At 42.1% G+C, this 11,791-nt stretch overlaps 1 protein-coding gene across 3 annotated transcripts in view; it reads left to right on the top strand.

Moving 5' to 3' along the window:
- The first annotated feature begins 1,171 nt into the window (after positions 1-1,171).
- Positions 1,172-11,791, top strand: part of glra1 (glycine receptor, alpha 1) — a 41,005-nt gene continuing 30,385 nt past the window's right edge. For 2 of the 3 annotated variants that reach the window (XM_076292916.1, XM_076292915.1), the window contains exons 1-2: positions 1,181-1,236; positions 7,727-7,851. In XM_076292916.1, the coding sequence (XP_076149031.1) occupies positions 1,181-1,236; positions 7,727-7,851 (181 nt within the window). Of the gene's footprint in view, positions 1,237-7,726; positions 7,852-11,791 lie in introns of all 3 variants that reach the window. The other variant, XM_076292917.1, reaches the window with a different exon arrangement.

Below are 11,791 nucleotides of genomic sequence, written 5' to 3'. Positions count from 1 at the left end.
CTTAAAATGATTATTTTTAAAAAATAATGTGCGATGAGGGAAGCAAAATGTATAGGCAGTCTTTTTGGATATCTTTTTTCAAAATCTTATATAAATATAATGCAGTGCAGTTGTAGCCTACTCTACACTGCTGGGTTTATTGATCCTAGTTAAACTAGCAGACGGTAAGCTAAGTTTGCAATTATAACGCATGGGATAACCACACATAGGTCGACATCCTGAGTGAACCACCACTACTGAAATCTTTTGTGCTGCAGTCTTGGACCAATGGCATTCGGATGTGGGCGTGTTCAGAAAGGTGAGCTGCTCTTTGGAGTTTAGTAAATGACTGCGCCAAGATGCACAGAGGGGTCGACTGTGGTTGCTGATCACTAAAGCAATGGGACAAATAACAACTCTTTTGCGATTATTGTGAGGATTTTGAAGGGGGCAATGAAGACCATCATGAAACCGAAAACGTGTCGCGTCTCGTAAAGCTAAACCAGACAATGGAACTAGCTTCATGCAGCATTAACAGCTTTTCACCCCGGGGAGGAAATAAAAAATTACCTGCAGAAGAACAGCACATAGCAACACCGGGATACAAACAACGTGTGGCTTGAACAAATTACCTATTCTGGTATGCACTTGAGGCAACGCGTAAAGAAGAAACCCTATTTCGTATGTGTTGGACAACTTCTGTGGAATTCCTGTACTGCAGGGAACCACGAATAGTTCAGACTGCTTGGAAGTCTACAGCGCGATCCATCCTCGTTCCTAGTCACATTTCTGAAGGAACATGTTGAAATCTCCCTTGTTAGAAACGGGGTTTGTGTATAGTTACGATGGATTCACTAGAATGAACCTGTGAAATGTATCTCAGCTAGTTACAGCACGGTCCCCCAACGAACACTGTAACCTGGGTGAGATTCTGTGTCTGCGTTTGTCTCTGGAACTGTCCGTGGTCCTGACCAGTGAGAACTCAGAGGCATTGCATATCGATACCGAAAATGATTCCTTTGCCTATATGCTCTTGAATGTTTTTGTCGGCTTCCTTGGGGAACTGGAATCCGAAAACAAGCAACAGAAGAACTGCTCACCTCGGAAGTCCCTCGTCGCACAAGGAATCGTATAGGCTACTATCGGTGTTCCAGGCTGTAGCTATAAACTAAACTGCAAGATGCTTCTCATACCCACAAAAATGTACAGAGTAAACGCCCTCGGAATCTATCTGTGGGAAACTCTTGTCTTTTTTAGGTAAGACACAATATTGCATGCGTCTTCTATTCACTGATTGTTGAATTTGTTATTTTGAGTGTTTCTATTACTATTCCGATGGTCCACTGCACCCTTGGTGAAGAGAAAAGATAAACGAAAACGTATCCTTTCATTCCCGAATGAAAAACAATGTTATACTACCATAATATCCACTTGGTTTGTGTTGTTTGCGTGAACTTGGGTCGGTGCATTTCAGACAAATTGATATCATTCCTTCACATAGGCTACTGTCAGTTTGGTTAAGCCGTGAACTGCGTTGCATTCAGACGTGTTAACCAGCATTAAACAGCGAACACTAGCGGTCATGGAGAGGTAAAGTCATATCGGCAGCGACTGTCGTTTTTCAACAGGCATGTAGAGAAAACTAATTTAACACCGAACAACCTTACCTAATCGTATGACCTATGCGGTGTGTTGTGATTTTCAGTAATATAAGGCCCTACTCAGTTGTAGTCAACGTCGGTTGCTAAGCTCTGATCCCATCTTGACACCAAAGAAGGTTATTCAGAGGCAATTACATTCATTTTGTTCATGTTTATTTCAGGTTTTTTTTGTATGACGAGGCACACTTGTAAATGCATTTCTCTGTATTTCAGCATTATGTTTTTATTTCATTATGTGAGCTATATTAAGTGCATATCCTGTTGAAATGTGGCAGAATTCCCCCTGGTCCATGACAAAGACTGCTGCTGTGAGTTGGTAGTGCATTATTTTAATTAGAATCCATGCTTTGTTGAGTGTTTGCAGGGCTTGAAGATGCAGTGGGTTTCCACTCGGTCAGCATCTGATGAAAGATATACTATACCACCTCAATATTTTAGAGGATTACTAAAGGATGGTGGCCTAGTCCACAATTAACATCATATATGGTGAATATTCAAGCAGGCAATGTGGGATTTGTATAGTGATAGCAATTTCTAGAAAACGTTTCTCATTAGCTTTTGACAGTGATCTTCATTTTGAATTGATTAGTCGTAATCCTGTTGCTGCCAGACCATGGATACTAGAACCCCCCCCCCACGCACACATACACACACACATGTACATACACACACACATGCTCTCAAGAGGACCTATAGGCACCTCAATTTTAGAATAAACTCCCTAGATAAATCATGGGGAAACCTTTGCAATTTTCATTAAATCTCAGGCTGTTGTAATTATTTTGCATTCCGTGTGCCCCGTTTAGTTAATGAACTAGAATCAGGATATTGCAGTCTCAGCTCCTGGTGCTGGGCTCGGCAGTTGCCCTTAATTGATATCTCTTTCCCAGCCTCGGCCTAGGCCCCCAAAGCTCATTCACCATGCAGACATATTACCAGACATTGATCACCCTGTCAATTGCAATACAGCTGATGAATACAAATTGTACACAAAACCTCCTCTCCGTGCATTGCACCAACACAATTGATTTATGTGCTGTGGATTTGATATTATCTATATAGGTGGGAGCTGTGTGTGTACAGACAGGGAAGCTCGTGTCCTCCTCTCCTCTTGCAGTTGGATGAAATATGAGGCACCATTGCTGCATGGTGGTATAGGGACGGATTCCAATGCTTTAGGTTTTGAGTAGATGATTTGGCATTGGCACACGAGATAATATCACTCAAATGTGCACTGCTGCAGACTTATCTGCCTATGTGTAGAGCAGGCGGTATTCTGGCTTGCTGCGTGAAATAACTGGAACGGTGGGATCATTAGTGTTTTCATATTCGCCACATGTGCAAACACAAACGAGAATGCAAAACAACATGGTCATTTGCGCTTTTCGCTGACACCATCCCACCATCCCCCCACCATCGCTGAAGAGGGGGGAAAAACCTGTAAGTGGAACGAGTAGGGATCCAAACGGCCCTCTTGGGGATGTATATTCACTGAATCGACTGAAAATAGTGACACCTATAAAATGAGTCCTTCGAAAAATGTGCCGCCCTGTTCACTAAACAGGACCTTGGTTATAGCCGACACTGATTCCTTCTTTACTGTGTTGTTTAAAGGCGTTGTGTGCAAAATGGGTATGACACAACAGCTTTATTTACATGCCAGGGAATAGGGCCTTGTATAAATTACAATAATTCCTGTACTCTTTTTTGTTCTTTCTATGAAGTCAGAAAGCCATTTATTTTTTAATTCAGTAATACCTATAATATAGGGCTGTGCTATTAATTGATTTTTAAATGAAATCACAATTTAAACTAAAGCAATCAGCTAATCGCAAAGGCAGCAATTAATCATGCAGCCTGCAACTCTGTCCCAATGATATATCTTGACACATCTATGATTATTATATTCATGTCATCCTACTTGTGTAACAGACTGTGAAGCTCACCTAACAGGAGTTAGGTGGTATGCTCACCAATCAGAATTGGCCCAATTTGGAATATTGAAATGAAGCGTGACTTTCCAAAACTATATCACAAATCAAATCTGTCAAAAAACAAATCACCATTAGATATTTTCCCCAAATTGTGCAGTCCTAACTTATAACATACAAAATAATCAACAGAAGTGCTATATTATTATTATATTATTATGATTATGACTGAGGAAGAGGAGGAGGGATGGATGGGGAAACCTGTTGGATTCCTATGAGGTCTTCCTGTGTTATGTGGTCAAACACCTTAAATTATGTGGTTGGCCACAGCGTGTCCTTCAGTTGGCCTTGCCTAGCAGCAGTTGCGTTCTTTTGCCCCCCGTTGCACGCCTGCTTGTGTTATTTTGAGTTATGCAAAAAATTATCCCACCATGCATGGTTCGACATTTTACCAGTAAAAAAAACTGAAGGCCAGGGCCTGTGAGCCTCTAACTCTACTACGATATCGTGACTCGGGCCTTGTCCTGTTCAGCCCTCTTCTGTAATTACCGGCAACGTTACCTTAGGGGCAAGGTGGGGAAAGGGTGTTTGTTCTGTTGGGTGTGCCGTTGTGATGTGCCTTTTGTGTTATCAGCATGTTTGGCTGTATGTATTTTTTATTAGCATTAATAAAAGAAGCCCCACTGAGATCAGAGATGAGAGTGTGGGATTGTGGGAGCGCTTGTGTGACGCGTGACCAAAGGGCACAGTCGAAAGCTGGAGACAACAAAACACAACAAACCAACACACCAAACTGGCCCTGGCCAGGAGCTGCTGGAGGAGTTCTCTATCTTGCTTTTAGCCAGTACACTCGGGCAGGTTCATTTCCAAAAGGCTGCTGTATGGTAATACATTATTGATCTCGCGCGGGACGGGGACAGATTACGGCACCAATAAATCACCTTATCACCAATTACCAATCACTCTGCCCATTCATGGAGAAAACAGAATCAGTGATGTGAGGCGCTCCAATCAGTAAAGCAATATCGCAGCTTGACACTGGAGGGAGGGAGAGAGAGTGAGAGAGAGAGAAAGAGAGAGAAAGAGAGAGAGAGAGAGAGAGAGAGAAACCTTCCCTTTCGGCATTGTTTGTAGAAAGCTTAAACAGCAATGAAGAATTCATGAAGGTGGTCTAGGGGAATGACCTATGATATGATCACAGCCCAGATTCTCTCTCTCTCTCGTTCACTCTCTGTTTGGTTATCTAGCCCTTTACACACCCGCGTGCACAAATACTCTCTCTGACACACACACACTCACACACACACACACACACTCACACACACACACACACACTCACACACACTCAAACACAAGCACACGCATACTCACACACTCACACAAAACAACAACTGGTCTCCCAGCTAAAACCGTCTGGAGGAAATTCTCCCGATCTGTTGCCTGTTGAGGGGGCTTTGATTTCCTGAACGCGTTACAAAACGCTGAGGACGAGATCAATTAGGATTCTGTTCTTCGGTGGCTTAAAGAACATAATGAGGTACACTTAGGGCTAATGATTGGAGCTTCAGCATTAAAGAATGGAGGCCTGCGAGGGCCATTTGCATATTATTTTCTGGCAGAATGCTCTGTGCTCAGCTCCTTCTGTTCCTGCAGGCTCAGCAGTGCTGGCTGTCTGGGAGGCCTGCGATCACCTCGGTCGGCATTGATCTCTGACAATTACGGCAACATTGCGGCTTTGATCACTAAAATCTCCAATCATTAGACACACACGCCTGGGTAGTCAGAGGAACACTTTGAAAAAATACTCTGTTTACTCTAATTGTTTTTACTTACAACTTGACTCAGGATTACTGAAGAGGTAGCAAGATAAAAAAAAAAAAAAAAAAACAGGGGTGGGAGGTGGGGGTCACGAAAGGGGAAGAAAAGCACCCAAAGCGAATGCAGTGTGTGTAAAAAGAAAAAGGAGAATGCGTCCCAAATTTCACACTGTCACATAAATTTATCCCCCAGCGTGTGGCCATAGTGTCGGCCCATGTAGCGATAGACAATCTGTGTAAATGAGTCAGTGTAATCTCTCACACCGCGACTAATCTAGTTACGACCTCACTGTTGTGGTGGCGCATCCCTGGCGCGTCTAATACTTTTAAGCCATATACACACACATTATGGAGCGGGTGCCATGCATGACACTCACAAACTGGGTGTTTTGCCAGGCACAGGGCACAAGGCAAGTGGCTGACTTAGTAAATCAATATGGGACACTTGACTGCACTTTAATAAAAGTGTTCCAAGCTTGGCATCGATTACAGATAAAAATGCAAAGTATAAATTTGATGATGCCTTGCGTTGCTGGGATTATCAACACCCAAAGAAAAACTCCTTGTATTAGCATACAAATACAACACAATCATATCATGTATGAAGTATATTTATACAATTATTGGTCCTTACAGTCACCAGCTAAATTTCAAGCATGATCTGTAAATCACATTTTTTTTTTTCATTTAAAACGTATGCATAAACTACAGTACAAGCACACACCAAATAATAAACAGGCACCTGTGAAAAGGAGCATTTGAGGATATATCTTCCCCCCTAACTTTAAGTAAAAATCACTAGTTTGTCAGGTAATTGCCTCATGGAAAAATGTAGCATAGACACCATTGCGGTTCATCAGGATCATCCTTAACCCTCCGTATACATACCCATGTACACACCCACACAGTGGTAATCAACAAGAGTAATGGTGGCGGTGGTGCTGTTCCCATGCTCATTAGCTACTGGTCCTCAGTCATACTTGGAGACCACAGAACTGTGTAGCCAACGTTGGGTCTTTAATGATCTTTTGCTTTAAACATTTCAGTCTTTACCATGACACTGTTTATTTGTGAGGTAAATAACAGCATGAATAGATCATTAAGACTGAGCATTTATAGGTTCAGTGGCTTAAACAAAATTATATATATCCAGACAGAAAGCTTCTGAAAATGGACAGTTAATGGACTCTGTTATCTATGAACCAATGCAGACAGTTTCACAGACAATAATAATGATGGCATGGCGACGCTCATTCGGAGTGGTTACAACTGCCGTTGTGGCCTCGGAAAGGATTGATCGAGATTTTCTGCACAGGACAGGGAGAAATGTGTTGATTATTTATGTGGTTTGGGAGGTGTGCTGGTTTATGTGTCTGGGGGGAGGGGGGTCTAGACAGAATCTCATCTGCTTGGACTGTGAAAGTGAAGGCCATTCTTTGATCTTGTGACCAGTCACAGATAAATGGGCATTTTTATGTGTGACCTAAAAACAGAAAGAATTGAAAGAAAGAAAGAAAGAAAGAAAGAAAGAAAGAATGAAAGAAAGAATGAAATAAAAAACATAGTATTTCAATTACACCTATATCTAAAAAAAATATATTACAGTAACAGCCCTCTTGTAAAGCCTAAGCATTAGGCTGGCCTCAGTGAGAGTGTGTGAGAGTGAGGCAGGGGGAGTACAGAGAGAGAGAGAGAGAGAGAGAGAGAGGGGGGTAGAGAGAGCGAGAGAGAGAGGAAACGAGAGGAAGTGAGAGAGAGATTGTTTGAGTCCTGAAGCCTTTGGGGAAGAGTGCCCATGTGACTGCAGCTTGGACAGTGACCTGACAGCTAGGGTGACCCATAGGCAGTCGGGAACAGTGAGAGGCCGCTGTTAGACAGCCTAATTTACTCCACGTCCCCTCCATCTGACATTCGCCGTTGTTTTTTATTCGGAGGAGGACATTTTGAAGATTGCAGGATGGTATTTAATGGAAAACCTTTAGCCTCCGTAACTAAATGCACTGGCCCAAAGCTCTGACTGGGTATCATCAGTCACAGTGTGGACTTTTGAGGTGAATTAGATTAAATATAAAAGACTTTGGAGAGACTTTAGTTGCCGTATATACCATAGTTGCTGGGGAACTATGTTAGCACCGAATTAATTTTTGAATTCCTCCTTCTCCTGTTCAACCACATGGCATCCCACATCTGCATGTTTAATGAGGCCTTGCTATTTCCTGAATACATTTCACCATACAAACAGTTACCAAAAGAAAGCATCTAAATGTATAAGTGAGAATTATCATGTGAAATAAACACGTGTTGTTGTCTCTTTTGCCGTTTCTCTCTCCTTTTTCAGCTTGGCAGCTTCAAAAGAGGCAGCAGCTCGCAAAGCCAGCACCCCGATGCCCCCCTCGGAGTTCTTGGATAAACTCATGGGAAAGGTGTCGGGTTATGATGCCAGGATCAGACCTAATTTTAAAGGTAGGGATGACCACCAGCCCCCCATTGGGTAACACAGGAATGTAGCCCATCAAAGCCTGCGCTTGAACCATGCTTACCATAGTCAACCATTCATTTAGTCCAAATTCTTGCTTTGGGAGTTGGTGATTTTAGTCATTTTTGAGCTATGCTGTATGTGTACAGAAAAAAAAACAGAGAAACAATCAGCTATGAATTACAAGTGATGTCAATTACCATTTGATGCAGAACTTGCAATGCATGATGTTGAGGAATTTCTTTGCAAAAAAATAAAAAATAAAATAGTAAAACCTAGGTTTGCCAGCTTTCAGATATCTTGGCATTTGGCTTATTTATATCATGATGGCACTTTTAGCCCCTATCACAAAAACTGGATGGCAATCTCACATCCTGAAGATGATTCGATATGACACATGTGCATGTGACAGTCCTAAAAATACCGTGCAACAACCCTGGCTTCATGAAATAATGCATGACACCTGCCTAGCTGAAAAAGGTATTTTTGGAAGAGGCACAGTATCCTCCAATACTGCTGCTCAAGTCTGCTCAAGATTGACTGTGGATGATGCCCTCTGACTTTCCCAGGCTGGCTACATTCCTGTATGTGACCAATTACACTGTCTCCTAACTCTTGAGTGTGTGTCTGGTGGTGGTGGTGGAACAAAAACAACACTTGGCAGCCGATATGGTTTATTGGTGTTTGCTGTATATTAACAATGATAAGACACAAACGCACCCAAACCTGATGGCACTGAAAAAAAAAAAAATCTAAAAGATACATGTCAGAGGTTTCCTTATTGAAAAGTTGAAAACAAAAACAAAAACAACAACAACAACAAAACAAGCAATTACAATGGCAACCCTCCAAATTGTTTTGAAGAGCAAGTATTTCACAGCGTTTATATTTTCTATCTATAAATTTGTTTGCTGGATATAATGATTGAAATTTGCAGAGATATACTGTATCTGATAGCTGTTCCAATTTGTCTTTTTGGGATTTACTGGGTAATATTTTGGGTGATCCGACATTGCGCATGTGTTGCTCAAGGGCCTAAGCTGGTTGAGTTAGTGAACCATGATCTAACCCCAAATATGGCTCTGCTCTCCAAAGTTTCATAAAAATGTGTTTTCATTCATGGCTTAATTTTCTTGGCATTACACAAACCAAAAAAACAAAAGGAATAAAACTGCTTCTACAAGCAATGCCAACATTGATTTTGTTTATCTTAGCAAAATAAAAAAAGGCCACCAATGGGTGCAAATGGCAAATTTGTCATGACTTCACACACTTACTAACCTACTCTGATGGTCATAGAAACAGAGAGAATGGGGTGGGGGTGGGAGCTTTTCCAATGATTTTTCCAATGTGATGGCGTGCATCTTCTCTTTGCTCTTGGCAAAAGATTGCGTTTTTGTGCAGTATGCGGTAAAACTCAACTGCAGAAAGAGAAATGTACTCTGACATTTTGCAGTTTTGTTTTTTTTTTGGGTCCCTCTTTGGCTCTCCTGAGTAAAAGTAATGAAGGATTTTCCAAGCCTTTGTGATGCCTCTGCTTTGTCAGAAAAAAACTGGCGGGTGTGACTCAGTATTTGCTGTCATGTAATGCCATTTCGTTATGTACTCCTTAATGCACTGAACAAGTTTAAACACGGCATCATGGCCTTGTGATGCACCGCATTGTTTTGTTGAGAATTGATTTCTTAAATCGCTGACTGTGTTTCAATTTGAGATGAAGTAGCAGTGAGACTGGTTTCGTTACTTTAGGGGGTCTTATGTTAGGAGAATGTACATTATTTATGTAAGATATATTTTTAGTATTTGTGAGTCTATATTCTCATTCATTAACATTGGGTATCTTGTTTTGTGTTTGGTTTGGTCTACAGTTGGCAAGAGAAAAGGAAATTGTAGATTGTGGAGGGTTGCTCAGAAACACACACACACACACACACACACACACACACACACAATCACACACACACACACACAAAACAAATAGCAAAATGAGTGTTTTTTTTATAGTTTTGTGATGCAGCAGAACACCTTGTCAAATGGCCACAATTCCTGTGAATGTGGTTCCCAGCAAAAGAGAAAAAAACAAAATGGCCTGAGGCTGTGCATGTGCCAGCATGAAGGGAATTACACTGATCGTGACTGGGACTCGTTACGGGAAATCCTTTCTGATTGGTTTAGTAAGATTTCATCTGAAACAGAGAAGCAAATTGAGCCATATTTAGGAAGTCCCGCACAGTCACATCTAACTGTGTCATGCCAGGCTCTCCTGCAATTACATCTATATATGTACTTTATAGCTGTGCATGTATATATTTAAATGCAGACAGATAAACATTGCTCAATCATATCCATAAATAATAATCCACATATAATAATGGGCAAATCCATGTCTTTTGTGTAAACACATGTCAAGAGGTCTGTGAGCATGCTTGAAAACCTTTGAATGATGTTAAAGGGACATCACTTCCTCTCTGGCTACCCACTTCTTCCCCCCTCCTCTCGCCTCTCCCTCACTTCACAGCTTGTTGACAGATCAAAGTGCTTCATGAGAGAGACTAGGTTCCCTTGAACTGGCAAGCAGGAGGCGGAGTGGGGGGGTGAGGAGGGGGTGAGGAGGGGGTGAGGAGGGGGTGAGGTAGAGAGGGGGAGACAGGGGAGGCGTGGAGGCAGACAGTCAGACCAGGTAGGCCGCAGCGTATGTGTGTGTTTGTGTGTGTGTGTGTGTGTGTGTGTGTGTGTGTGTGTGGCACAGAGTGGAGCTGAGCGGAGAGGAGCCGGGTGATGAATGGTACGGAGCTCAGCTGCGGCGGACGCTCTCCGTTTTAACCTTGTCCCTCCTCATCCGTCAGCCTGAGGAGCAGAGGGAGTGACGGCCGCGAGCCTGCGCACATCCCCGGCCCCAAACATCACCACCCTGGGCTGATGCTCTGCTGCTTTGCTTCCATCCTGCCGCTTCCCCTTCAAAAACACCCCCCCCCCCAAAAAAAAAAATACCCTATTCCTGTCCCCCTTCTGTGCACAACTGACTGAGAACTCTGCAGAAGGCCCCATCAGGGTTTGGCACAGGGAAATCAAGCACTGCTCTCAGCAATAGTGCCCTGCAAGAAGAAGAAAAAATGCTTATGGGGTACTTTACCATGTGGTCCCCTAAGTCACGATTAGTGTAAAATTATTAAAGCGTTAAAATGACTGGAATTTCTGGTAAAAAAAACAAAATAATCAGATGGAAAGAAGATAAACATGTTTTGTAAATACACAGTCTGGTGCAGTACATTTACTAAGTGCTTGTTTTCTTTTCTTTTGGATGTTTATTACCTCTCAGTGTCTCATCCCAAATCCACTATTTCAAATCATGCGTTGGAAAAAAATATTATTAATTGGTGGAGCTTGACATTAATTTGGTGCTATCAGTACTTCTGTAATTGCCATTTAATAGCCTTATTTGGAATTCTCTCAGTGGACCAGGGTGCAGGGTTCACATACAACTGGCAATGATGAAACACATGTCTTTCTGTCGGCCTGAGGTCATCCAAAGACAATTTTGTGTTTGTTCTTGCTTTTTGTTTGTTTGTTTGTTTGTTTGTTTAAGACCAGTCTTGTTTACCGTTTCGCTTGCTTATGTCATTACGGTCCTGATTGGAGTGGAATGTTTAATTTAACCGTAATTTAATTTAGGTTCCGATCAGAAAGAAATGTTGTTGTTTTTTGTGTGTGGAAGAAGTGTGAGTATCTCCTGCTTGTTTTCTGTTCTGGAGTGGGGTTTGTGTCAGGTAATGCAGCGCTTTTTTCCTCAACATGACTCCTGAGGCGTTACCGGACTGCTTGACTGTTTTGCTTTTGTGTTTTATACTGCGATGGTGACTAGCTGTCATGGGGTAAGACCAAAATAAATAAACAAGAAAAGTAAAAGAAGAGAGGAGAGCAGAATAC

The sequence above is a fragment of the Alosa pseudoharengus genome, unplaced genomic scaffold, assembly GCF_046254945.1.
Source record: "Alosa pseudoharengus isolate Yale_2024_CS ecotype anadromous, Long Island Sound unplaced genomic scaffold, YU_APseudo_1.1 YU_APseudo_1.1_scf_19, whole genome shotgun sequence".
NCBI lineage: Eukaryota > Metazoa > Chordata > Actinopteri > Clupeiformes > Clupeidae > Alosa > Alosa pseudoharengus.
The sequence above is the reverse complement of the archived record's forward strand: the minus strand, read 5'-3'. Positions and strand labels throughout refer to the sequence as shown.